General features: G+C 50.1%; 1 protein-coding gene across 2 annotated transcripts in view; it reads left to right on the top strand.

Annotated features, from left to right (window-relative positions):
* GTF3C1 (general transcription factor IIIC subunit 1) overlaps window positions 1–25,940 on the top strand; it is a 1,956,011-nt gene that overhangs the window by 1,636,470 nt on the left and 293,601 nt on the right. For both annotated transcript variants that reach the window (XM_085632176.1, XM_085632175.1), the window contains exon 34: window positions 9,779–10,043. In XM_085632176.1, the coding sequence (XP_085488302.1) occupies window positions 9,779–10,043 (265 nt within the window). The remainder of the gene's footprint in view (window positions 1–9,778; window positions 10,044–25,940) is intronic.

Below are 25,940 nucleotides of genomic sequence, written 5' to 3'. Positions count from 1 at the left end.
GGTTCTCGGAACACAAGGGCCGACAAACTCAGCCGAAGGTGCATGATGGATCTGAAAGAGACATGTTAGTGATAGATTCCTTACCTTAGAATATCCCCAGGCATCAGACTGGATCCGGAAAGTTTTGCTAGCAGTACCCCTGCGCATCAGTAGGTGGAGTCATGCGGCTCTGCGTCCGTCGCTGACGTCACAGTGACTACTTAGGCGCCACCCATGCACGCTGACCTCAGTTCTTTCTTTTTCCGTGCCAGCAAGCGCAGATCCGGTTAGAGCATGTACCTTAGTCACTTTTGACCACCCCTTTGAGACTTTTGTCTCCTGTACTCCTTGGTGCACGTAGGGATGCCTGGATGTAAGTCTTGTGGGGCCTGCTGTCATAATATGTCGGTGGTGGACCACCACGATGTCTGCCTCTACTGTCAGGAGACCGACCACGACTCCCGGGACTGTCGGGCCATGGCCCCGAAGGCCTTGAGGGAGCGGCGCCGGAAGCTACTGGAGGTCCGGCACTCGTACTCGGGTCTGTCTGCGACTCGCGAACAGGTGCAAGAATTTCTTGCTACCATGGACCGCCTCTTTAGGCTTCCCACTCCCGCCGTCGCACCTTTGAGCCCTGTGTCCGGATCCTGTTGGGCCTGCTGGCGCCGCCGGTGGATCCAGCTTCGGCGCCACAGGATCCTGCGCCGTTGGCTCAGTTCCCGGCGCCACAAGGTACAGCGCTTCCAGCCCCAGCTCCACCATCGGCTCCGCCCCGGTGCCACAGTGGGTGCCATTCGTCCTGCCCTTGCCCAGGTACCAGGACCATTTTGTTCCGGCCTGGGATCCGCACTGGGAACGTTTTCTACACGGTTTGTTCCTTTTCTGGCCCCAGCACTGCCGCCACGGTCTGTTCCCCATGCAACAGAGGTAGAGGATGAGGACCCTCTTGCCCGTCAGTGTGACTCCGAGCAGGACTTGGTGGACGACTTGGAGGATGCCAGTGACCTCGATGTCTCCTCTGACACGGGGTTTGCCTCTCCCCTGCCTACCATGGACGATGGTGCTTCGTCGGGCTGCTGAGGTCCTCAACCTTGATCTCCCTACGATGGCCCTCAAAACTAATCTCCTCACTGAGGTGCTCCAAATGGCGTCCACTTCGCCGGAGCCCCTGCTCCCATTTAACGACGCACTCACTGACATCTTGTTGGGTAAGAATGTCGCCAGGCGTCAGCGCCTGGTGACCCCGCTTTTCTGACCACTCATCCTTCACCTGAGAACCTGGTTATCCAAGCCTCGACGTCACAGGGTGCCTTTCCCGCGGCTCCTCCGGATAAGGACTCTAAGAAGCTGGAACAGTTTGATTAGCGGTTGTTTTCTTCAGCAAGCTTGGGGCTGCGGTCAGTGAACACCGCCTGCTTGTTGGGCCGCTATTCCCAAGCGGTGTGAGATACTGTTGCACAGGTGTTGCCTCAGTGTCCTGAGGAGACCCACGCTGTGGTGTCCCAAGCTATTATAGGGTACGAATGCGGCTAAGTTCACCATTCGGTGTGGTTTGGACAACGCGGACTCACTGGGTAGGGCGATTTCTACGACTGTAGCGCTTCGTCTCCACACCTGGTTGAGATCTACTGGGTTCTCGCCAGATGTCCAAAGCTCGCTCATGGACATGCCCTTTGATGGCACCCGCCTGTCTGGCGATAAGGCAGACAGTGCACTGGAGCGTTTTAAGGACTCGCGGGCCATGGCTAAGTCCTTGGGTCTTTCCGCAAAAAGCCCGCACACTCCTGGATTTTGTCCCTTTCGTGGCCACGGCAGAGGCGCCCAGGCACGTTTCTTCAGCAAGCCCGTGCAGAACCAGCCTCAGCGTGGCCGCGTCTTCCGCAGGGGCGGGTCTGGGAATCCGCGTGGGGGTCAGTCCACCTCCGCCCCCGCTGCTTCTACCTCCAAACCTTCCTAATCCGAGCTTTGTGGAGCACCCCATGCTGGTGGGTGGCAGGATCCGCCACCACCTCCCCCACTGGCACGATATCACATCGGACAAGTGGGTGTTGCAGATCATCCGCAGGGGTTACTCTCTTCCCTTTCAGTCCTCCCCTCTAGCCATGCCATCGCATTTCGGGGGATCACTTGGTACTTCTCCAGCAGGAAGTCACGGCCCTCTTGGCCAAGGGAGCCATTGAGTGCGTTCCTGGGCCGGAAGTAGGGAGTGGTTGTTATTCCCACTACTTTCTGGTCCCCAAGAAGGACAAAGGGGGCCTGCGCCCCATCTTGGACCTCCGGAACGTCAATCGCTTCCTCCGGAAGGAGAAGTTCAAAATGCTGACTCTGGCTCCGGTCCTGGCTGCCCTCGACCCTGGAGACTGGATGGTAGCGTTGGACTTGCAGGACGTATATTTTCACATCCCCGTCCTGCTGGCCCACCGGTGTTACCTGCGGTTCACGGTAGGCCAGGAGCATTTTCAGTTTGCCGTGCTCTCCTCGGCCTTACCAGCGCCCCTAGGGTGTTCACGAAGGTGATGGGGGTGGTCGCAGCTCACCTGCGCAGATCGGGGTTGTCAGTCTTCCCCTACCTCGACGACTGGTTGTTGAAGGCGGGCTCGCCCCAGGCAGTCGTCAACCACCTTCAGACTACGGCCGACCTCCTGCATTTGCTGGGGTTTTCCATCAATGTGCCGAAGTCGCACCGGAGTCCCTCTCAGAAGCTCCCCTTTATCGGAGCGGTTCTGGATTCGACGTGGTTTCGGGTTTATCCTCCCGAGCAGCAAGTCTGGGATATTCAGGCTATGATTCCGATCTTTCAGCCTCTATCCTGGGTTTCAGTCAAGATGACCCTCTGGCTCCTGGGCCTCATGGCCTCCTGCATCCTGCTAGTGCAACATGCCAGATGGCATATGCAGGCTCTGCAGTGGGACCTGACGTTCCAATGGGCGCAGCATCAGGGCAACCTGTCCGATCATGTCCAGATCTGGGAGGGCGCTGCACGACACTTGCAGTGGTGGCTCACGAATCGCGATTGGGTCAGTGGCAGATCCCTTTCCCTTCCCCCAACCGGAGCACACAGTGGTAACGGATGCGTCCTTCCTGGGATGGGGAGGCCACTTGAGAGAGAAGGAGATCAGAGGACTCTGGTCTCCGTGGAGTCCCTGCTCCATATCAACCTTTTGGAACTTCGGGCGATCTGGCTTGCACTGAAGGCATTCCTTCCCACTGTCCGGGTAAGTGTGGTGCAGGTGTTCACGCACAACACCACCGACATGTGGTATTGCAACAAACAGGGCGGGGCCCTGGACCTTATGTCAGGAGGCTCTGCGCCTCTAGACATTGTTGGAACGTCAAGGCATTACCTTGATGGTTCAACACCTGGTAGGTTCTCTGAATGCCAGAGCGGACTAACTCCACCGGTGCTTGATGGATCACGAATGGCGTCTGAACTCGGACGTGGTGCAAGGTCTCTTTCAGCAGTGGTTAGATCTATTGGCCACCAAAGAGAACGCGCAATGTCATCAGTTCTGCGCGTTGGAATTTCCAAGGCGGCACTTGCTAGGCAACGCTTTTCATCGCGAGTGGAGTTGGTCTATTGTATGCCTTTCCGCCTATACCACTTCTGCCCAGAGTGCTGAAGAAGATTCGGCCCGACCGGGCCCAAGTCATCTTTGTGGCTCCGTATTGGGCACAAAGATACTGGTATCCCGAGCTACTCAGCATGGCGATCGATCCCCCGATCCGACTGCCTCTTCGGAAGGATCTTCTGTCGCAGCAGCAGGGGACGTTACTCCTCCCGGACCTGTGCAGCCTCCACCTCCATGCGTGGAGATTGAGCGGCGACAGTTGACCGCTTTTGATCTTCCTCTCGAAGTCTGTGATGTCATTCTGGCAGCCAGGCGTCCCTCCATGAAAATGGTATACGCCTGCAGATGGAACACGTTTCTGGCATGGTGCACAGCTAAGACTGTGGATCCCCTTTCTGCCCCTCTTTCCTAAGTCCTTCTGTTCCTTCTTTCTTTGGCCCAGCAGGGCTCTGCTCTGGGCACTATCAAAGGTTATCTTTCGGCCATCTCTGCCTTTGTTACGGCTTCCAGATCAGCCTTCTCTTTTTAAGTCCCCGGTTGTTAACCGTTTCCTAAAAGGCATTACGCACACGTTTCCTCCTGTGCCGTTCATAATGCCTCAATGGAACTTAAACCTTATCTTGACATATCTGATGTGCGCTCCCTTTGAGCCCCTTCATACCTGTCCTTTGAGTCTTCTCACTCTCAAAACGGCTTTCTTGGTAGCTATCACCTCTGCCAGAAGAGTGAGTGAGCTCCAGACTCTTTCTTCTAAAACTCCTTTCCTTTCTGTTCATCCGGACAAGGTGGTTTTAAGGACCCGTCCTTCTTTCTTGCCAAAGGTTGTCACGCCCTTCCACATCGGGCAGACCATCACTTTGCCCACCTTCTTTCCACCTCCGCATCCTTCAAAAGAGGAAGAGAGGCTCCACCGTCTGGACCCAAAATGTGCGCTGTCGTTATATCTGAAGCGCACACTGCAGTTCCGGGTGGATGACCAGCTCTTTGTTGTCTACGTGGACGCCAAAAAAGGTCGGGCCGTGCACAAATGAACCATCTCTCGGTGGGTCGTTCTGTGCATCAAAGCATGTTACTCGTTGGCTAAGAAGGAGCCTCCTGTGGGGCTGTGTGCCCATTCTACCAGGGCGACGGCAGCCACTACTGCCTTGGGACGCGGCGTCCCCTTGCAGGACATTTGTCAGGCAGCTACGTGGGCTTCACTGCACACGTTTACCAAGCATTACTGCCTTGACAGTCCGGTCCGTAGAGACAGATTCTTTGGCCGTTCTGTTCTCTGTGACTTTCTGGTGTAATCTGTTCGCAGACCCACCACCGGGGTTGGTATTGCTGGGGTATCTATTCTAAGGTAAGGAATCTATCACTAACGTGTCTCTTTCAGATGCAAAAGTTACTACTTGTGTAACAATATATCTGTAAGAGACATTAGTTACTGATAGATTCCTTACCGCCCCACCCATCCTCCCCTTTCTGCGAACAGATTTCTAGGGTTAAGGTCATCCTCTTTCAGGGCCCTAGTTTCATGGCACCAGTGGTCAGTTTCTTGCATGGCTCTGCGTTCCTGGTGCGGAAAGTCGTGAACAGAACTGATGTCAGCGTGCATGGGTGGCACCTAAGTAGTCTCCGTGACGTCATCTCGGTGCTTAGGAAGCCAGCGACGGACGCGAAGCCGCATGACGCCACCACTGACGTGCAGGGGTACTGCTAGCAAAACTTTCCGGATCCAGTCAGATGCCTGGGGATATTCTAACGGAAGGAATCTATCACTAACTGATGTTTCTTACAGATATATCGTTACACAAGTAGTAACTTGTGCATCACGAATGGCGTCTTTACTCGGAGGTGGCGCAAGGTCTCTTTCAGCAGTGAGGAGAGCCTTGGTTAGATGTATTGGCCACTGAAGAGAACGCGTGATGTCCTCAGTTCTGCGTGTTGGAATTACCAAGGCGGCGATTGTTCAGCGACGCTTTTCGTCGCGAATGGCGTTGCGGTCTGTTGTACGCCGCATTTCCGCCTATACCACTTCTGCCAGGAGTGCTGAAGAAGATCAGGCGAAACCGAAAACAAACCATTCTTGTGACCCCAGAGTGGACTTAGAGTATGCTATCCCGAGCTACTCAGTCTGAGCATTGATCTTCGGATCAGACTGCCTCTTCTGGAGGATCTTCTGTTGCAGCAGCAGGGGATGGTTCTCCACCTGAACCTGTCCAACGTCCACCTCTTTACGTGGCAATTGAGCGGCAGCAGTTGATTCCTTCCGACTTGCCTCCTGAAGTTTGTGATGTCATTCTGGCAGCCAGGCGTCCCTCCACTAATGTAGCATATGCCTGCAGGTAGACCAAGTTTGTGGCATGGTGTACAGCAAACGCTGTGGATCCCCTTTCTGCCCCTTTTTCCGTGGTCCTTCTGTTCCTTCTTTCTTTGGCCCGGCAGGGTTCTGCTCTGGGCACTATCAAAAGTTTATCTTTCTGCCATTTCGGCCTTTCTCAGGCTCCCTGATCAGCCCTCTCTTTTCAAGTCCCCTGTTCTAAATAGATTTCTCAAAGGCATTACACACCTTTTTCCTCCTATTCCTTTCGTGATGCCACAGTGGGACTTGAATCTGGTTCTTACGTACTTGATGTGCTCTCCCTTTGAGCCCCTTAACAACTGACCTCTTCGTCTTTTTTTTTTTTTTTTTTTTGTAAAAACCTTTATTGACATTTCAATCAATTACAAGTATGGGCCTACAACCCCCGGGGCCGGCCGCTAAGCAGTCAGAGTAGCAGGAAGCAAATTTTATCACAGGCGGCACCTCGGGGAGCAGAGTCTCCCTGCTAGTATACTCTCGGCCACTGAACAGCCCAAGTAAGAGACCAGGATACAAAAGGTTTTCATTTTATAATAAGGGATGGAAGGATCAGGTGCCGAACAATTTCCCAGCAGCGAAGAATGGCAGGCAGAGTATAAACGTCAACAATAAGCAGCAATCTATCAAGTCAATGGCGCTGAAACAGGAAGTTCAGGATGTGGAGGAATATCACGGCCATTTGCGCCTGCAGCCCCCTGCCCTAGGACCCAGAAAACACCACGGAAATTGAGGCACACATGAAAAAGCAGTGATTAACAGCGAAGGAGTCCTACCTTACTGATCCCAGAGAAGAAAGACAAAGAAGAATAAGAGAAGAAAAAGGAGGCCATGGAAAAAAAGGGGTTAAAGACTAAAGAATCCCCTCCCCCAACCCCCCACCCTGCACCTCTGCAGATGAGTACGGCCCCCCCCCCCAGCAGTGTGCCTGTCGCCCCGGAGCCAGACCCGAAATATAGGAGAAACAGAGAAAAAGGAGTCAGAAAAGAAACCCCACCAGACGGGGGGGTAGAGAGAGTATTAAGAAACTGGAGGAGGGCCTTCAAAACATGCCCCCGGCTTCTCCCTCCCGCACAATATGTTTTCCCCCAAAGAAAACAGTAAACAACGCAAAATCGACCATGTCAAAGAAAAATGGGGAGCATTATGCACCTATTACACTAACAGTTATGCCGTGAGAGCACGCAACCCCTGAGCCCGCCCGCCTATTAGATGCCCACCTCTGAAGGATCAGCCTTATCCTTGGCCACTCTTTGCGAATCTACCCATGCATACCCATCGACCCAGTGCCATGTCCAATGTTACAAGGAAGAGGAGTGTCCAAAAAAGACCAGGAAGCGACACACACATGTAGGGTGGATGTCTCTGAATACCGACACAGTCAGCATTATGGAGGGTCGTCTTTCCCAGTGCTGCCCCAGGATCTGCACTGCACACAAGGTCCAGGAAGGCGGAATCAGCCTGAGCAGGCGACCGTTGCTTGAGTATTGCCTGGGTCGCCGGATGCTGCGCGTGGGACAAAGCCGCCACCCCCCACTCAGATCCAAAACCTCCGGAACAGACCAGACCCACAGCCAGCCGATCACACGTTGGTACACTGTCCGGAGTTTCCAGCTTTTCCCTATTCACCGGGGCGGCCACGACACTGTCCTCCTGTGTGAAGTGTAGCAAATCCCTGTGTACCTGGGGACAGGCAGGCCGCAACTGTTCCGACGCTGATGCCACACCATCAAGCTTTCTCCCCAATACCCAGGCGCCGTGAACCAAGGTGGAATGAAGGGCACCGAGAGCTTCGAGAAGGTCACCGTACCCCAGCGCAGCTCCCAGCGCTTGCTCCGCTACGCTTCTCATAGTCGCACACTCCCAATCTTGCTGAGACCCAGTGTACAGGATGGTAGACTTCGTCCTATCAAGATGGCCGCCGGGTAGGTCCACCCCAGATTGGGACCGGGACTCAGGCACAAGCACCTCAAGTTCCATGTCACTGGAAACAGGGCTCCGGGGGCAGGCAAAAATATATATCCGGTGTATGGTCACGGGCAACAGTCATCCCCACCACGGACCCGCGCCCGCGAGAATCGGGGCGAGTCACGGGCGGCGTCCGGGCAGCTCACCGGCGAAGGCTGAGGCAATTACCGGAGAATCTTGGAATTGCCACCTCGGGCATGCACTCGTTCCGCTACGCTTAGTGGTAGGAACGACCACGGCGAAATGTAGGCCAATATTCGCCCCGCTCCGGTAGTCCGACTCCACCCAGTCACCAAAGGCCGCTGTTGTTGAACTGCCGCCCGGCCATGTTGTCCACCCGAGGTCCCGGTTCCAGGGTTGCACAGGCCGCAAACTTCAAATGGACATTTCTCCGGCGGTACCGCCGCCAGAAACTTCAGGATCACACGATCGGTTGCCGCTCTCAGTCACCAACACGGGCATATAGCGCAGGCTAAGGATCTCATGCAGGATATCTGTGCGGGATGCGGAGGTTCACGGGGCCGGGAGCCTACGCTGCCGTCCCGGTCGCCATCTTGGCTCCTCCCCCGACCTCTTCGTCTTTTGACCTTGAAGACTGCCTCCCTGGTGGCCATCACCGCCGCTAGGCGGGTGATTGAGCTACATGCTCTTTCTTGTCAGCCTCCTTTTCTGTCGGTCCTTCTGGGCAAGGTTGTGCTCAGGCCCCATCCTTCCTTTTTGCCAAAAGTTGTTATGGCCTTTCACATTGGGCAGACTATTACCTCGCCCACCTTCTTTCCGCCTCTGCATCCTTCCAGAAAGGAAGAGAGGCTCCACCGTCTGGACCCAAAACGTGCGCTCTCATTTGATCTCAACCGCACACAACAGTTCCGGGTGGATGACCAACTCTTTGTTGGCTAGGTTGGCACCAAGAAAGGTCGGGCAGTACACAAGAGGACTATATCCCGCTGGGTCGTCTTGTGTATCAAAGCCTGTTACTCTTTGGCTAAAAAAGAACCTGCGGTGGGACTGCGTGCTCATTCCACTCGAGTGCTGCAGCCACTACTGCATTGGGACGTGGTGTCCCCCTACAAGACATCTGTCCGGCAGCCACATGAGCCTCACTGCACACGTTTACTAAGCATTATTGCCTGGACAGCCAAGTCTGGAGAGACGGCTTCTTTGGCCATTCTTTTCTCCGGGACTTCCTGGTGTGATCTTGGTCCGTAGACCCACCACCGGAGTTGGTATTGCTGGGGTATCAATTCTAAGGTAAGGAATCTATCACCATGTGTTTCTTTCAGATGAACAAGTTACTTACCTTCATTAATGATATATCTGTAAGAAATATTAGTAGTGATAGATTCCTTACCGCCCCACCCATCCTCCCCGTTCAGCGAGCTGATTTCTAGGGTTAAGGTCATCCCTTTCAGGGCCCTAGTTTCAATGCACCAGTGGTCCGTATCTTGGATGGCTTTGGGTTCCTGGTGTGGAAAGTCATGTACAGAACTGACGTCCGCGTGCATGGGCGGCGTTTAAGTAGTGCCTGCGACGTCCTCTCGGCGAACACGACGGACACGGAGCCGCACGACGCCACCTACCGTCGCGCAGGGGTACTGCTGATGAAAACTTTCCCAATTCAGTCTGACGCCTCGGGGTAATTCTAAGGTAAGGAATCTATCACTACTAATGTTTCTTACAGATATATCGTTACTGAAGGAAAGTAACTTGTTCTTTAATGAAAATCAGAAAGCATATTCAAAGGTATGACATTCCAAAGTATTATACAATGATATCCATATTCGATTACAACATATTGATATATTCTTGAATATATATTGAATATTCACACTGTACTGCATAGGAGTATATGAACATGATACAAACAGGATTTAAGATTTGACACAGCAGAAAGTAATGTCTATTTTTTTCATCACAGGACCTGGTAAAACTGGACCAGACTCTAGAAGTAGGAGCAAACACTGTTCGATTTGTTGCAATGAAGTTTTCTGGCCCTTGGCTGTTACATTCATTGAGACTCAAGAAAAAAATGGAGGAGTCTGGTGATTTTTTGAATGTGCAAGGCCTCGGTGACCCAAAAGGCTCCGTAGACTGCATGGCGCTTTCTAACCATGAAAACCAACTCCTGGTGCTTGAAAACACAAGCGAGAAGCCATTTCAACAAAACAACAATGCTTCCCAAGGTATAAATATATTATATGACACTGTATGTTTCATGGTTGAATCTCCTAAAAAGATGTGTGTGTAGAGTTACTAATTACTATGAATAATGTTCTTAGGTATTCCAAAAAGGTTTTATTTAATAAAAGATAACAACAAAACTTATTTTTTCCAAAAGATAAGTGGCCAGTTATAGAAATAGTACCTAAAACCGGCATGTATATACTTGTTGAGTTTGTGCCCGTGTGTTTTATTGTGGTATGTGGGTAAATCCAAGAATGAGTGAATGCGTGCATGAGTGCAAGATTGATTGACAGAATGCGTGTATGACAGTGACTTATTGAGTGCCTAATCTCACCAGACAATAAAGCGGTAGGTTCCATTATAAGGCAGACCTATTGGCATTACATTGCAGGGCTTGTTCTATTTGCAGCATTGCCAAACTTAGGTTTGATACACCCATGAAATTCAAGTTGTTCATAAAACACATCCTAGACATTAAATGTTGTCTAGGACTCTAAATGCAAATACAGTTGATAAAAGGTGATTTAATTTTGAACGCAAAGTCTTATGGTTAACACTGCTTGGTAAGGCAAATAATGCTACTCAGCAAGCACACCACCTTTGCAAAGAACTCTGCTTTTACAAGGCACGCACTACACCGTAGGCGAAGACACACTCAGACACCCCAAAAAAAGAAACACTGAACTTTGGTTCTTAAGTTATACAACAAACACTGCTATATAAGTGACATGGCTGCACCTTTTTTTCTTAAGAACAAAACACTTTTAAGGATAGATTGAATTTTAATTGTGGTTATTTACATTCTGAAGACGACGTACTTTTTGAGGAAGGATGCGATGTCCTGTCCGGTGTTCATCATCTACATCATGAACCTCTTCCCCATTGATGTTAGCTCCCATCCAACAGACACATTTAAGGAATTGTAGGATACTTCCTACTTATTGTCTTGGAAGACTTGCCAGCACTTCCTGATGACTGCTTGAGTGATAAATTTCTGTAGGAAGATGAGCCCTGATACTTACGTTAAGAAGGTCAACACCGTCACCTCTAGGACCCCTGCTGGTTTTATGACCTTCTCTTAAAGATAAAGGGAGAGGGCCTACCCGTCCTGAGCCTGTCCTTCTTTCTAATCTCCAACTGCATCATTTCAGCATGCCTATCAGTGAGGGAGTACTAACTTACGGGTTCTGAGCTTTCCCTTGTCTGGTCCTTTCAAATCAGAATTGACTGCGTCAGTACTTTTAGGTACTGCCTCTGTGTATACTGGGCTCCTTTCCACAAGCCTTCCCTGCAACAGTGCTCTCTTTAGGGGGATTTCCCTTGCCGGAGCTGATCTTTCCCATGGAGTTGGGGGAAGGCCTCTGGGAGTACATTTGGGGAATGCAGTCTTGGATGTGCACAGGGGTGCCAGTGTCCATCACTTTCGCCAATGTGCTTGATATTTGCACTTATACTACCGGTTTCTCTCTATGATTATCACATGTTTACCAGTTCTGCCCTTGTGTTTACTGTCCGGGTTCCTCTACGAGACGTTTGGACCTCCATACAGACAGCACTTGGACTGTGTTTCCAGGAATGCTGCACAGATCTCCCAATAGCTAGGGAGAGGGTTATTGGAGTTACCACCTAGGCATGGACTACCTCTCCAAAGCTCCAATTGGTGGTAGGACTGTGAAAGGTGTTATGTTGGAGGTGGAGGCACAAAAGATGAATGTGAGAAATTGGGTTGTGGGTTGAATGGGTTGTGAGCCCTGATCAAGCATCATCCACAATCCCTTGCAGGGTGAATCACAAAAAGTCACTAAGTTAACCTGTGCTCAATTCTGGGTAGCTTGGCACAACTTAGAGGTTATGTGTAAAGTCTTTATGCTGACACAAACAGTAATAAAGTGAAAACAAATCTCACAACAATTTAGACGGATAGAATACATTTTAATAAATTATTAGACTCCAAACAGACAAAAATCCTATCAGTAGAACCAGAGTTATGAATTTGAAAGATTTCATAAAAAATTGTGCTAAAAAGCATAAAGCTCCAACTATGGAAATCTGGTCGTGCTCGACCGGGTCAGAGTCACACTTTCGGGTTGACTGCGATAGAGCACAGGCTTGCTACAGTCACCAGATTAATTTTGCCAAGAGTCCCATTCGCGATAGAGGGGCTGTGAGGAGCAGGGAGAGTGTTGCGGGAGGCTTATGGAGTAGTGCAAAGGGCAGGCCAGGTGTTGCCGGAGCTGCTCGATTGGTGTACCTGTGAGCGGTCAATGCTAAAGCATGAAGGGGCGGCTGCCGGAGGTTTGTGTTGAATGGCCGCGTGAGTGGGGCGAACTGGCCTGGTTTTGAAGAGCCTAAAAACCTCACTACAGCTCTCTAGGGCCACAACAAGGGTCCAGGCCCTGAGGGGCACCACTTGGGGTCAGGAACTCGCTTCAACTGCTACCAGGGGCTGGTGCAAGTTGTTGGGGAACCTTTTATGCCCCTGAGACTCAGGTCGGGAGGCCAGCAGCCTAGCTCTTGGAGTCACTTTGGTGATCCTGGGATTATTGTAGGTCCTGTTCTCCTCTCCTAGGCTAGAGGGCAGCAGTCCAGCAGAGTAGTAGTCCTTTCAGAAGTATAGTAGTCCTTCCTGCCAGGGTCCACATGTCCAGAAGTGTACTGAAGAGTTGGTGTATGAGGTCCTATTTGTATAACCTTCTGCCCTGGTTCTGGAACGTTTGGAAAGCTTCTAGACAGTGGCTTTAAAGTGCAAGGAATTTCCTGACTGCCCTGGCTCCAAACTGGTTGCAGTGACAATGTGGAGTTGATAGGTCGTTTGAGCAAAGGCATAGCACACCCTATTCAGTTGCAAGTGGAACTGTTCTGAGCTCCGCCCCTCTGGTCTTGCCAGCAGATGACCCATTGAGGCACACCTAATCCCTTTACTGTGTGACTGTCTGGGTCGATTTCATAAAGTCTGTCAGTTGCACCCAGTAATGTGACCAAAGGCAGGATGCAGACACAAAATGCAGACAAATGCCAACTTTCTAAAAGTGTATTTTTCAAAATCGTAATCAAAAACATGACTTCACCATGTAATAGTATTTTTCCTTACAATTCTAAAGACACCAAACATGATATATCTTCCTGCTCCCAGATAGAATTAGATAATAATAAAGGCAATAGGGAATCTGCAATGTTATCCAATAAGAGGGGTAGGTCTCACAGTAGTGAAAAACTAATTTGGGGGGTTTTCACTACCAGAACATGTAAAACTTAAAAGTACATGTCCCTTTTTTAAAATTACAAGGCAACCTGCGGCCTACCTTAGGGGTGATGTATATGCAATAAAAAGGGAGTTTTAGCCTTGGCAAAGGGGTTATATTGCCAAATCAACTTGGCAGTTTAAAACTGCTTTCAGGCTGCAATGGCAGACATGGGACATGTTTTAAAGTGCTACTTAAGTGGGTGTAAGTGCTGCAGGCCCACTGGTAGCATTTTATTTACACGCCCTGGGTATATGATATACCACACAACAAGGGACTTATAACTAAATTAAATATGCCAATCGGGTGTAAGCTGATTAAACCATGTTTAGGGGAGAGAGCACAAGCATGTTACTAATGGTTGGCAGATGTATAGTGCACACAGCCCTAAGGCCAACAAAAAACACATTCAGAAAAAATGTGGAGGGTAAAAGGCAGAAGATTTTGGGGTGACCCTGCAGAGAGGGCCAGGTCCTACAGTGAAAAGGACAAAAAAGAGGGCATGGTATGGTAGAGAGACTGGAGAAGCACAAGCGAAAGAAAAGGGCAAAGAAGGGGGATGGCCCTGAAGTCTGTAGCCACTATGACAACTGCTCTTCAATGCAGCTACTGAATGGGGAGCATATAGGTTGCATTGTGACAGATTATATCAAGTCTCTAGGGGACCGGGGGTGGAGGCATGGGGGAAGGGACCAATGAAAATATTACATATAGAATAGGCCAGGAGCTTTCAACGCTAATACAGTCCACAAACGAGAGGAGAGGCTTACCTGAGTGAACTACAGTGTAGTATGACGAACATCACTATTGACTCTCATCTGAATCGGAGAGGTGCTTCAGCCGATGCCACTTATCAGGCAGCATCATAGGTATGGCCAGGAACAAGCTCCCATAGCAACAGCAAATTGTGAGGGAGCTTCAGGTGACTCCACAGTGCAGGCAGCTATTGATGAACCCTGCTATTGCATGGCTGGTATGACCCCAAAATCAATACTGGTAGTAGCTATCCCAGTGCAAGGAAACAAGGGGACACTGGTTATCACAGGGATAAATACAGACTCAGGCACTGCCCACCCAGCTTTACTGGAAACACTATATGATATCTTCATTAGGACAGATATCAATGGCAACGGAGGTCACGGTATTAGCAAGTCTAAGACCTACATCATTGACAGAGGGGATGCAGCGGAGATAATCTGAAAGAAACACATAGTGATAGATTCCTTACCTTAGAATTATCCCAGGCGTCAGACTGGATCCGGAAAGTTTTCGTCAGCAGTACCCCTGCGTGTCAGAAGGTGGCGTTGTGTGGCTCCGCATCCGTCATTGGCGTCGTGCTCGCCGAGATGACGTTGCCGCAGGTACTTAGATGCCGTCCTCGCGCGCTGTCGTCAGTTCTTTTTTTTTCCGCGCCATCAAGCGCAGATCGGGAGAGAGTGGTACCCCCAGTCACTTTTTGACTGAGTTTTTCAAGGATTTGTATCTCTATTTTTCAAGTCGATCGACTTCTGGTGCATTAGGGATGCCCTGCTTCAGGACCTGCGGGGACTGTCATCGCATGATGTCCAGTGACGGACCCGCACTGCGTGTGTCTTTACTGCCAGGAGCGCGACCACCACCCCAAGTCGTGCTCCAACTGCCGGGCCATGGCGCCGAAGACTTTGCGGGAGCGGTCCCGAAAGTTGTTAGAAGTCCGGCAGTCAGCTCTGCGCTGCTCAAGATCCCGGTCCCGTGGGAGGTCGAGGTACCGGTCGCGGAGCCGCCAACACCGTTTATCGGGATCGAAGTCTTCGCATTCTGGGTCAGGTAAGACGAAGCGTTCCAAGAAGCGGAGGAAGCGCCATCGCTCTCAGACTTGCCCTTGCCCATCACGGCTGAGGGTGCGGGTGGTGCCTCCCCCGCGGCTCCGGTGGAGCCTACGCAGTCGCCACGGACCTACCCACCCTTCCCGGGTCCGTCAGCGACTCCGGCCCAGCTGCAGGAATTTGTCAGCCATGGCTCGCCTCTTTGGGTCGTCGGGCCCCGCCAGTGCTCCTTCAGGGCCCCGCCAGTGTGCCTTCGGGCCCCACGGGCCCGACTGGGGTCTTAGCCTTTTACTGCCGGCGGCTCCGGCGCCGCAGGACCCCCATGGATACGGACTTGGATCCTGGTCGACGCTGGTTGACATTGTGACACCTCCACCGACGATCCCACCGGCACCACCTCCGACATTGCCCGGCCCACCGGACGACATCTCCTCTGCTTTAAGCCCCTATGTGGATACGACGCTGGACCGGTGTCGCTCGACGCCGATTCCGACGCCGCTCGACGCCGATTCCGACGCCGATGGGGAATTTCTATCCCTATGTCCGTCCTCCTTATTTTCGCCCTGCTTTTGGAGTAAGGGGAGAACTGGGAGGGGTCTGAGGACCCTCTCACAGCAAAATGTGAGTTTGACCTGGACTGGGCAGAGGAGTTGGGGGATGCCAGTGGTCTTGATACCTCTCCTGACCTTGGCATGCTTTCTCCTCCTACCGTGGCAAAGGAGGAGGGTGCAAGTTACGCAGTGGTGTTGCATTGGGGGGGGCCGAGGCTCGAGCTCCCTACAGTGGCCGTCAGGACTAACTGCCAGAAGTGCTTCAGCCGGCGGCTAGCTCTTCGGAGCCATTTCTGCCTTTTAACGATGCACTTTCAGATGATCTTTTGGGCACCTGGTCCAGGCCCAACACGGGCTCCTGTGGGTAGGAACGTGGCCCGACGCCATCATCTGGCCCAGGGTGACCTCTTTTTCCTTTCCCAACACCCCACCCTTGAGAGCTTGGTTGTCCAAGCCTCTGCGTCCCCGAGCGCATTCCTTTCCGCACCACCGGACAGGGAATCCAAGAAAATGGAGCAATACGGTAAAAAGATTTTTTCTTACGCCAGTTCAGGGCTGCAGTCTGAGAACACCGCATGCCTCTCGGGCCCTTATTCCCACTCTGTGTGGGATACGGTGGCGCCCGTGCTGCCTCAGTGTCCGGAGAAGGCCAGGACAGTGCTCTCTCAAGCTATTGCTGAAGGGAGGGTGTGAGAAGTTGGCCTGGTATATGCTGTCCACTGATTAAAGTCGACACCTTGCACCAGTCCAAACAACCCTTATTGATGATTAGGTTAAAGACAACCTTTATTGAAAGCTATCCTAGTGGTAGCTATGGAGAGCAGCCTTCAGGCTAAATCTCGAAGGAATGTAAAGCAGCTTGGTTTACCATATTATAACCTCCTGAATGACCAAATGAAAGGAGAACCACACAAGGTATATATAAAATATATGTATTTATTACTAAACACTCTCTACTAACCTCTTTATGAAATTAGAGAATACAGCACACAATATTAAATCACTAGAACAGTAAATAGCACAATACACAGTCTGCTCCAGGGGGAAACCAAACCAGATATTAAGAAAGTGGTATAACAACACCGACTTGACTAGATACAGTGCCTAGATCACGTAGAATTGCTGGGACCCCAAGAAACCACCCAAGGTAGTGACACAGGGGACCCACGGAGGATGGGTGCAGTGTGTGAACACAGGCACGAGCTCCGTACAACTCTATGAGAAAGTTGCGGTTGGAAATTTAAAGATTAAGGACACTTAGGAAAGGACTTCAAGCAAACCCTTTGGATCATAGAAGGTTCTAAGGCCAGCACCCTTGAGAGTACAGAGGTACCCGTGCTACTTATCCCAGAGGAGCCGGTGCATAGGGGTCAAGTGGTGTGGGAAACACTTGTTAATTTCAATGGCGTGATGCTAAGAAGTGCTGCTGCCAGGAAGATAAAAAGTGTCCGGTGTGATCCAAGCCTGGATCGGAGCTGAGAAGAACCTGAAAACAGAGGGGACAGAGTCTGGGTCACTTCACAGGGACCAGGGGTCGGATAGACAAATGCCCACCGATGTTGGGTGTTTCAGGTGATAATAGGTGAAGCTTGACTCTGCAGGAACGGGGACCAGGAGACGTTGACGACTACCAAATTCCGGAGGTGAGCTGTCCCACGAAGGATGTCGAGTGCTTGGGGGTCAGTGTCCGGATTGAACATTAACAAGCCTTGGCAACTGCAACCCACACGGGCAGCAGAAAGATGCTTCGGTGAGGACCAGCAAGGTCCTGGGGACTCTCCTAGCTATGGAGAGTCTGGGCACGTCTGGAGCAACCAGGAAAGCCCACGGAAAGTCAAAGTTACCTTCACAGGGACCCACAGGTCAACGGACCAGGGACCGTGAAGGGACCTCGAGCTGAATCACAAAGTACCAGCCCACGGAACACTTGTGGAGTGTAGGCCGGAAATCTTCAGTGGAAATACTGCTTGGGGTCAGGACTACAAGTAGCCCAAAGCACAGCCTCAGGGATCGCCAAAAAGCATATGCTGCTGCAAATGTACGCGGTGCACAGGGGTTCTGGTTGCACGGTCCCCACGAGGGATACGGGCCTCAGAATTGCTGAGAGCACAGATCAACCTCGGAGACCTCGGGAACCCACCTCCTGTGTTGCAAAAATCTTCGGAGTCCTCAGGAGCTCGGGAGATGCAAACTGGTCAGATGCGTTTCAGGTACCTGCCTTGCAGGGGAGTAACTCCTTTACTCCAAGGGAGATTATTCAGTCGTTCAGCGTTGTGCAGATCGTCGAGGTACTTGGTTTCTGTGGAATAGTTCAGTCCAGGTAAAATTTAAAGTCCTGTAGTTAGGGGTTCCTACTTTATACCCAAGGAAGGGGTGTGACAAACTCTAGGGACCCACCTATGGGAGGGCCAGGACAGAGGGGTGGCTACACCCATGTCCTTTGTCCAGTTTCGTTCCAGCGCAGGAGCTGATGGCTCTTGCCACCGGTTTGAGCTGGACTATGCACAGTGACAACAGATGTGCCCCCAGTGCAGACATCAAAGCACTCTGAGTGCACCCACCCAGCCCCAGTACACTAAAGCCTGTCTGAGAGCTGGTCACAGCTCCCTGTGACAGGAGACCTATTGTCAAGCCATCCCCTGCCGGAGTTTCATCCAGCAGCAGGAGGGCAGACTTGTGTCTGTGGCTGGCAGCATCCATCTTGTGAGGCCAGGGTCAAGAAAGCTGGTACCGGGTGTTGTCATAATTCTCCCTCTATGAGGGTGGAATCATACCTCCCCCGCCAGTAAATGGCAGCGAAGGAGGTATGATTCCAAGGTGTTTGACATCAAACACGACATGTTTCCGTGCAGCCATTTTAAAGTTAGCATTTACCGCAAGGTTATAATGCACTTAAGTATATTAGGTTGGCTGCATCACAAACAACCCCGGAATATAGGTTTTGAAGGCTGCAGAGGGGCTCTGCTCATGCAACGATCTTTGAGCCCTCGTCCTGGGTTTTGGTCAGAATGACCCTGAGGCTGCTGGGCCTCATGGCCTCTTGTATCCTGCTGATCAATCATGCCAGGTGGCATATGTGGGCTCTGCAGTGGGACGTGAAGTTCCAGTGGGTGCAGCATCAGGGAAACTGTCCGATTACGTCTAGATCTCCGAGGGCACTGCACAACAATTGCAGTGGTGTCTCACGAACCGGCATTGGGTCAATGGCAGATCCCTTTCCCTTCCCCAACCGGAGCACACAGTGGTGACGGATGCGTCCCTCCTAGGATGGGGCGGCCACATGGGAGAGGTGGAGATCAGAGGCCTCTGGTCTCCGGCGGAGTCCAGGCTCCATATCAACCTTCTGGAGCTCCGGGCGATCCGACTTGCACTGGAGGCATTCCTTCCCTCTGTCAAGGGGAGAGTAGTGCAGGTGTTCACAGGCAACACCACCGCCATGTGGTACTGCACCAAACAGGGCGGGGTGGGGGTCGTGGACCATATGCCAGAAGGCCATGTGCCTCTGGACATGGCTGAAACATAAGGGCATTTCCCTGGTGGTTCAACACCTGGAAGGTTCACTGAACGGGTGGACGAACTCAGCCGCAGGTGGAGGATGGATCACGAATGGCGTCTTAACTCGGAGGTGGCGCAAGGTCTCTTTCAACAGTGGGGAGAGCCTTGGTTAGATCTATTGCCAAATAAACAAAGAAAGGGGTATCCTTAAATGAAAGAAGGTAAAAACCTTCTATCTGTTAGAGAGTTCACAGAGAAGTAAAAAGAGAAATTATTTCTTTTTTATGAAACCCCTCACTCACCAACCTAGTTGGTGACGTGCTTCATCATCGGGGTCCACCCGGGCAGCCGAATACCACCCGGGTGTGCTTCAATGCCTGATTACAGCGGAGCAGGTTTGTTATTATGTCAGTACGTGTAAGTGACGTGTGTGAGTGAGTGAATAAAGTTAAAAGTAATCCTACTGTACTCCCTAATGAATTTAATATGGAGCAGCAGGGTCACAGTTAAAAAAGTGGTGTGGTGTAATACTAATGTAGGTTTGATTTGACCTAAAGTATTATCCAAAAATTGATGGTCTACATGTTTCAACCTTTGAGTGTAGTCACAGGTTTTCGTCAGGACCTATTGACACACCGGGCGGTCTACACACACTAAGGTGCATCCAACCCTGGAGCATCTGTGTGCCACCTACATATACTTGCGAAGGTGGTAAAAGGGTTCAGGGAGTTCTCTTCGTACAGATGAACCTGAAAAAAGAACATGCAGTTCTGGGCAGTCAGAAAATAATCTATTTAAAATTAGAGTGAACACTGCCCATTTCCGTGCGAACTCTCATTTATGCGCATATAATCACCACATTCTGAGTTATATGCCCCGGTAATTGCCAGTGATTATTGGAACCGAACATCCATTCCATATTTTGCGAAATTAGCATCAACCCACTAAATCGTTGTGGAAGTCATGGGTGTCTTACGGCTACACAGCAATGGTGAGCATACTTGATGTGTAATTCTACAGAGCGGCCAGACGCATGTAAAAAAGACTATTTGTGACATGCGTGCGCTAAGGAAATTATTTAAAAACAGAACACGGTGAAAATAAGGAAAAGACTCAAAACTCACTTGCGATTCTTAATCGAATCGTATCATGGGCTCATAAGGGAGGCTGACGGTGCTGCGTTACTGTTGGACAAAAAACACAAAACACGGGCGGCACTGGTCAGAACACTCAACTGTAAGTGCCTCACGTGTGTATGGCCACCAGCTCTTCCCTCCACCCTCTTACCTCAGCTCACCTACTACCTGCCACAAACCTGCAGTGCTTCCCCCAGGCGCCCGGATGTTACTGAATGGGCAGCAAAGCTTCAACTAAATACTCCTCACTTCCTGGTTAAACGTCACATGACTAGTGGGCGTAGCCTGGAGTGAGGAGACAATTCTTAAAGGGACAGGTCGGTTTTATTGGATTGAATAACACAATGAATTAACGATTGATGGATGAATAAAGACATTTATATGGAATCAATTCGGAGGAGGAATACTCTTCATATGGGAAAGAACTATATATGAAAACTTGGAATAAAGATTCTTTTTGTTTAAATTGAAAATTTGTATCAGGATATTGTTTTGAACTTTGGTGCTCCTTTTATATGTGAAGAGGGACTTTAACTTTCAGTGGGCTTTCCTGGTTGCTCCAGACGTGCCCCGACTCTCCATCTCTTGGAGAGTCCACAGGGCCTTGCTGGTCCACACCGAAGCATCTTTTCTCTGACTGCGTAGTTTGCAGTTGCCAACGCTTGTTGGTCTACAATCTGGACACCCGCCCCCCCAACACTCGACATCCTTCGTGGGTCAGCTCGCCTGCTGACTTTGGTCATCGTCAACGTCTCCTGGTCCCCGTGGCTGCAGAGTCAAGCTCCACCTCTTCGCACCTGAAACACCTAACATTGGTGGGCATTCGTCTATCATGCCCCTTGTCACTGGCAAGTGACCCAGACTCTGTCCCCTCTGCTTTCAGGTTCTTCTTAGCTCCAATCCAGGCTTGGATCTCACCAGACACTTTTCCTCTTCACGGCAGCAGCACTTTGCAGCATCACGCCATTGAAAACGATGAAGATTCCCGACACCATTTGACACCGATGCACCCGGCTTCCCTGGGTTAGGTAACACAAGTACTCTGGTGCTCACATGGGTGCTGTTCTTAGAACCTTCTAAGTTTGAAAGGGTTTGTTCAAAGTCCTCTCCCAAGTGTCCTTAATCCTTAAAATTCCAACTGCGACTTTCCCCTAGGATTGTACGGAACTCGTGGCTGTGTTCTCACACTGCACGTGTCCCCCGTGGTTCCCCTGTGTCACTACCTTGTGTGGTTCCTTGGGGTGACAGCGATTCTACGTCCTCTAGGCAATGTGTCTAGTCAAGTTGTGGTTGTTATACCACTTTCTTAATATATGGTTTGGTCTCCCCCTTGGGCCCACTATATATTGTGCTATTTACTGTCGTTCTAGTGTATTAATATTGTGTGCCTTGTTCTCTAATCTCATAAAGAAGTTAGTAGAGTGTTTAGTAATAAATACATATATTTTATATATATACCTTGTGTGGTTCTCCTTTCATTTGGTCATGCAAGAAGTTGGCAAACCAAGTGGCTTTACATTCCTTCTAGACTTAGCCTGAAGGCTGCTCTCAATAACTACCACTAAGATGGCTTTCAATAAAGGTTGTCTTTAACCTAATTATCAATAAGGGTTGTTTGGACTGGTACGAGGTGCCCACTTCAATTAGTGGGCAGCATATACCAGGCCAACTTCTCACATTGGTGTGCAGCGGTTGGGATTCAAGCTTGCTACTGCTTTACTAGAAAATCTCATTGAGTGACTCACTGAAAACCACTATAGGTACATAGGAACATATAATCAAGACAAAGAATAAAGTAAGTTCTACTGAACTTAAGAGTTGGGTAAGCCAAGGGTCTAGCACACCCTTTTTCTCCAACTCAAGAGAGTTTAGTAGTTCCCACTAGGTTAGGTAGGTGCAACACTACACAACACTAGTATGTGTTCAAGAGCAGAAGCCAGTGGCTCCTTGCTGAATAAGTATGACAATCTCTCATTTCAGGCATGGAGAAATGTGTGCATCTGGAAAATTGAAGACAGGGAAAAACCCTAGAACTCAACGCCTCATAGAGGCTTTGCTTTTAGATGACCTCAGAAAGACCCCAGGGTCTGATGAGGCAGGCAAGTTGGGTGGGACAGCAGAAGAGGAAAGGCCAGGAAGTGAAAACATCCAGGACCTAGACTCTGATGCTGACCAGGAGGATCAAGATGATTCTAACCTGGACAATCCAGTTCTTCCTGAAGGTGAGGGAGAAGGCCTCAGTGGCCCTCTCTATACCCCACTTAGAAGGGTTAACAATTTACCAAGAAGATCAAGATCTCCTTCTCAGGAGTCTGATCATTCTGGTAAATTTGTAGGGAGCTCTGTTTCTCATAGGACTTCTTCTCATGAAAGGGAGTCCTCTTATGAGAAGAAGTGCAAACTGCTTGGGTTTGAGAGAGCTAAGCTCAGAATCAAGAGAGAGCAATTGGCCTTCGATAGGGAATCCCTCAAGCTTCAGAAAGCCTCTCAAAAATTGGGGCTAGAGCCCCATGGTGGCAGCAACAGTGTCCCTAGAGGTAGAGAACATACTCATGACCATAGGAACCTAAACAAGATTGTCCCTCCCTACCAGAGTGGGGATGACATCCACAAATAGATAAATGCACTGGAGAGGGCCTGTAAAGTACAGAGGGTCCCTCGGGAGCAGTGGGCAGCAATCTTTTGGCTCTCCTTTGCAAACAAAGGTAGATACAAGCTCCTCACTGTTAGAGAAGAGGATGCTGATAATTACAAAGTCTTGAAGAGTGCTCTGATTGATGGGTTTGGCTTAACCACTGAGCAATACAGGTTAAAGTTCAGAGATACCCAAAAGGCACAGACTCCAGATTGGGTTGACTTTGTAGATTGTGCTACTAAGGCTCTGGAAGGTTGGTTACATGACAGCAAAGTGCATGACTTTTTGGGATTTTACAATTTGATTATGAGGGAGCAGATCCTTAATAATTGTCAAAACCAGCTTTTACACCAGTACCTGGTGGACTCTGATCTGACCTCTCCCCAAGAATTGGGAAAGAAGGCAGACAAATGGGTCAGAACTAGAGTAAAGCCAAAGAATCAGGGTGGTGACCAGAAGAAAGATTCTTCCAAGACCAAAAAGAAAGGTGGGTATAAATCAAAAGATAAGTACTCTACAGGGCCCCAAAAGTCCTCTTCTGGGGGTGTGCCCCAAACTCCTTCCTCCCCTGAAAGTAAACCTTATTGTCATGTTTGTAAGAAACCTGGCCACTGGAAAAATGACCCCATTTGCCCTAAGGTCAGCAATAAGGAAAATGTCCCTCCCATCAATACTACCACTCCTACTGATACTACAAGTAGTAATCCCCCAGTTGGTGGTAGTGGACCCAAAAAGTTAGGTGGGTTCTCATGGGGAACTGAGTTGGACCATTATGTAGAAAGGTCCCCCTCACAGGCCTCCTTAGACTGTGATGGTGGCATGGGAGGTGCCACTTTTACTGTCAGCCCAAATTCCTTAGGCAAGTACAGAAAGGAGCCACTAATCAATGGTCAGAAGGCATTGACATTCAGGGACACAGGGGCTAGTGTCACTATGGTGACAGGGAAGCTAGTCCCCCCTCAACAGCTTTTACCGAGTTCAAATACCAGGTGACCAACATTGATGGTATCAGGACAGATCATCCCATGGCCATAGTCAATCCCAGCTGGGGAGGGGTCACTGGCCCAAAGAGAGTGGCAGTGTCCCCCAAACTTGCCTGTAGATTGCTTGTTGGGTAATCTGGAAATTACAGCCTGGGCTGACGTTGAATACCAAGCCCATTTGAGAATGCCAGGCCTCCCCCAGAGAGTTGGTGGGGCTCGGAGGGCCACAGCCCAAACCCAGGGAAATGTTGGAGTGATGGAGCCTGAAAGAATGGCCCACTCTACTCCACAAGAGAGCACAAGGGTTGAAGAAAAGTCTTCTTCCCTCCAGACTATAGGTAAGGGTCAGCCTCCTCAGGGAACAGATCCTACCCCTAGTGAAGGAACTGCCCCAGAAGTGGTCAGGCCTGTCCTGGCAACACCCCTGATGGCAGGGGACCCTTTCAAGGTGGTACCAAGTCTGGAGCAGGTAACCTGCCTCTCTCAACCCTACCTCACTCAGCCCAGGGCTGCAGAGGTCAGAGAGGTCAGTGGACCCCTAAACGATCACTGCTCAGAGGAACCCCCCCCCCATCAACAGATTAGGGGCAGCCAGGGGAAAATTCCTCAACCCACTGAGGGATACCTTTTATCATTGAATAGGGACCACCCCCAGATGGACTCTGTTGGGCAAAGGCAAACCTGGGACCAAGTGGTTCCAAACCTACCATGTCCCTCCAGTGTTCCAACCAAAGGGACCCAACCCCCAGCTGTAGGCAGCCAGAGATTGACCCTTAGGGCCAGATACAACTTAGTCATGGAAAGGAAGGCCTCCATGGTGGCCAGTGACCTAAGGAAGCTGAGACCAACTTTATTAGGGCCTCACTTCTCTACTCAGATACCCCACCAGCCTTTTACTTTGCCAAAGCACCCTACAGGTAGAAATCCCAACTTTTGGGACCATCCCACACCCTTAGGGGTGGGGACTGCCTAGTGGACCATAAGACAGGGGGTATCCATGCTAGTGCTGGATCTTCCTTATATGGCCTCTTAATCAATAAAGGCTCAACTGGCCAAGGTTAGCCTTATCTCCTTTCGTTTGGGGCGGGGGGGTGTATGAACATGGTATCTGACTGCTTGCTTACCCCCACTTTTTGTTAGCAAAACATGATTTGTATTATTCAGAAAAACAAACAAAGATTTAAATTTCTTATTGAAACAGTGTTATTTAATCACACTGAACATGTGTTTCAGTCATAGAAAATATGTAACGTTCGGAGTGCCCAATCGTGGGATGACGCAAGGGATAAGGAATGGTGAGAGGTTTAAGTGAGGGTAGTGGGATATGTGACAGACGACGCGTTACACAATTTTGCTATTCATGAGGCATAACATTTCATAGCCAAATAGTACATCAAATGGAAAAATTCAAATCAGTTGTTATACAGCCATGTAATACAGCAAATCATAGTAGATCAGGTACTGTTGATAGTATGGCATCTAGGTAGTGTTGACGTTTCGTCCCCTACGTGTGCGTAGGTTCCTAAGAGCCTTGCTAGCGGGGTCTTCCTGAGGACTGGCGTGTGCGTGAAGTGAATGGGGAACCTAAGGGTGTAATATAAAAGTATTGAAAATGGCCTCTAACTAAAAAAGCACTAGACATGCAAAAATGATCAAAACCGTATTTACCGTGATTAAAAGCAGAAAGTCCTCCCTGGAGGATCCAGGTGAGGGTCGGTAGGCCCAAAGGCTCCAGCAAATTATAGTGGGTAGAGAGCAAACGCCACCTGCAATATCAAGGCGCTAGTCAAATAACTTATCTTTAGTAAAATTGATAAATATACATGTATATAGTCCTTGGTTTGGGCGTGCCCCTCAAAGGTCCAAACTTTTTAAACAAAGCAAATCCATTGTTTCTCTAAAGCCCAGTACATTACTTGGTGGAAGGTAGCCTCAAAATGACTGTAATCTAAAAGAAACATCGTAAAATTAAATATGAAAACAAAACTTCAGGGTCGTGGTCTCTCTCATGAGAAAGTACTCTAAACTCGTGTTACAGTCCGTATTCAT

Source organism: Triturus cristatus, chromosome 10 (assembly GCF_964204655.1).
Source record: "Triturus cristatus chromosome 10, aTriCri1.1, whole genome shotgun sequence".
Classification (NCBI taxonomy): Eukaryota; Metazoa; Chordata; class Amphibia; order Caudata; family Salamandridae; genus Triturus; species Triturus cristatus.
The sequence above is the reverse complement of the archived record's forward strand: the minus strand, read 5'-3'. Positions and strand labels throughout refer to the sequence as shown.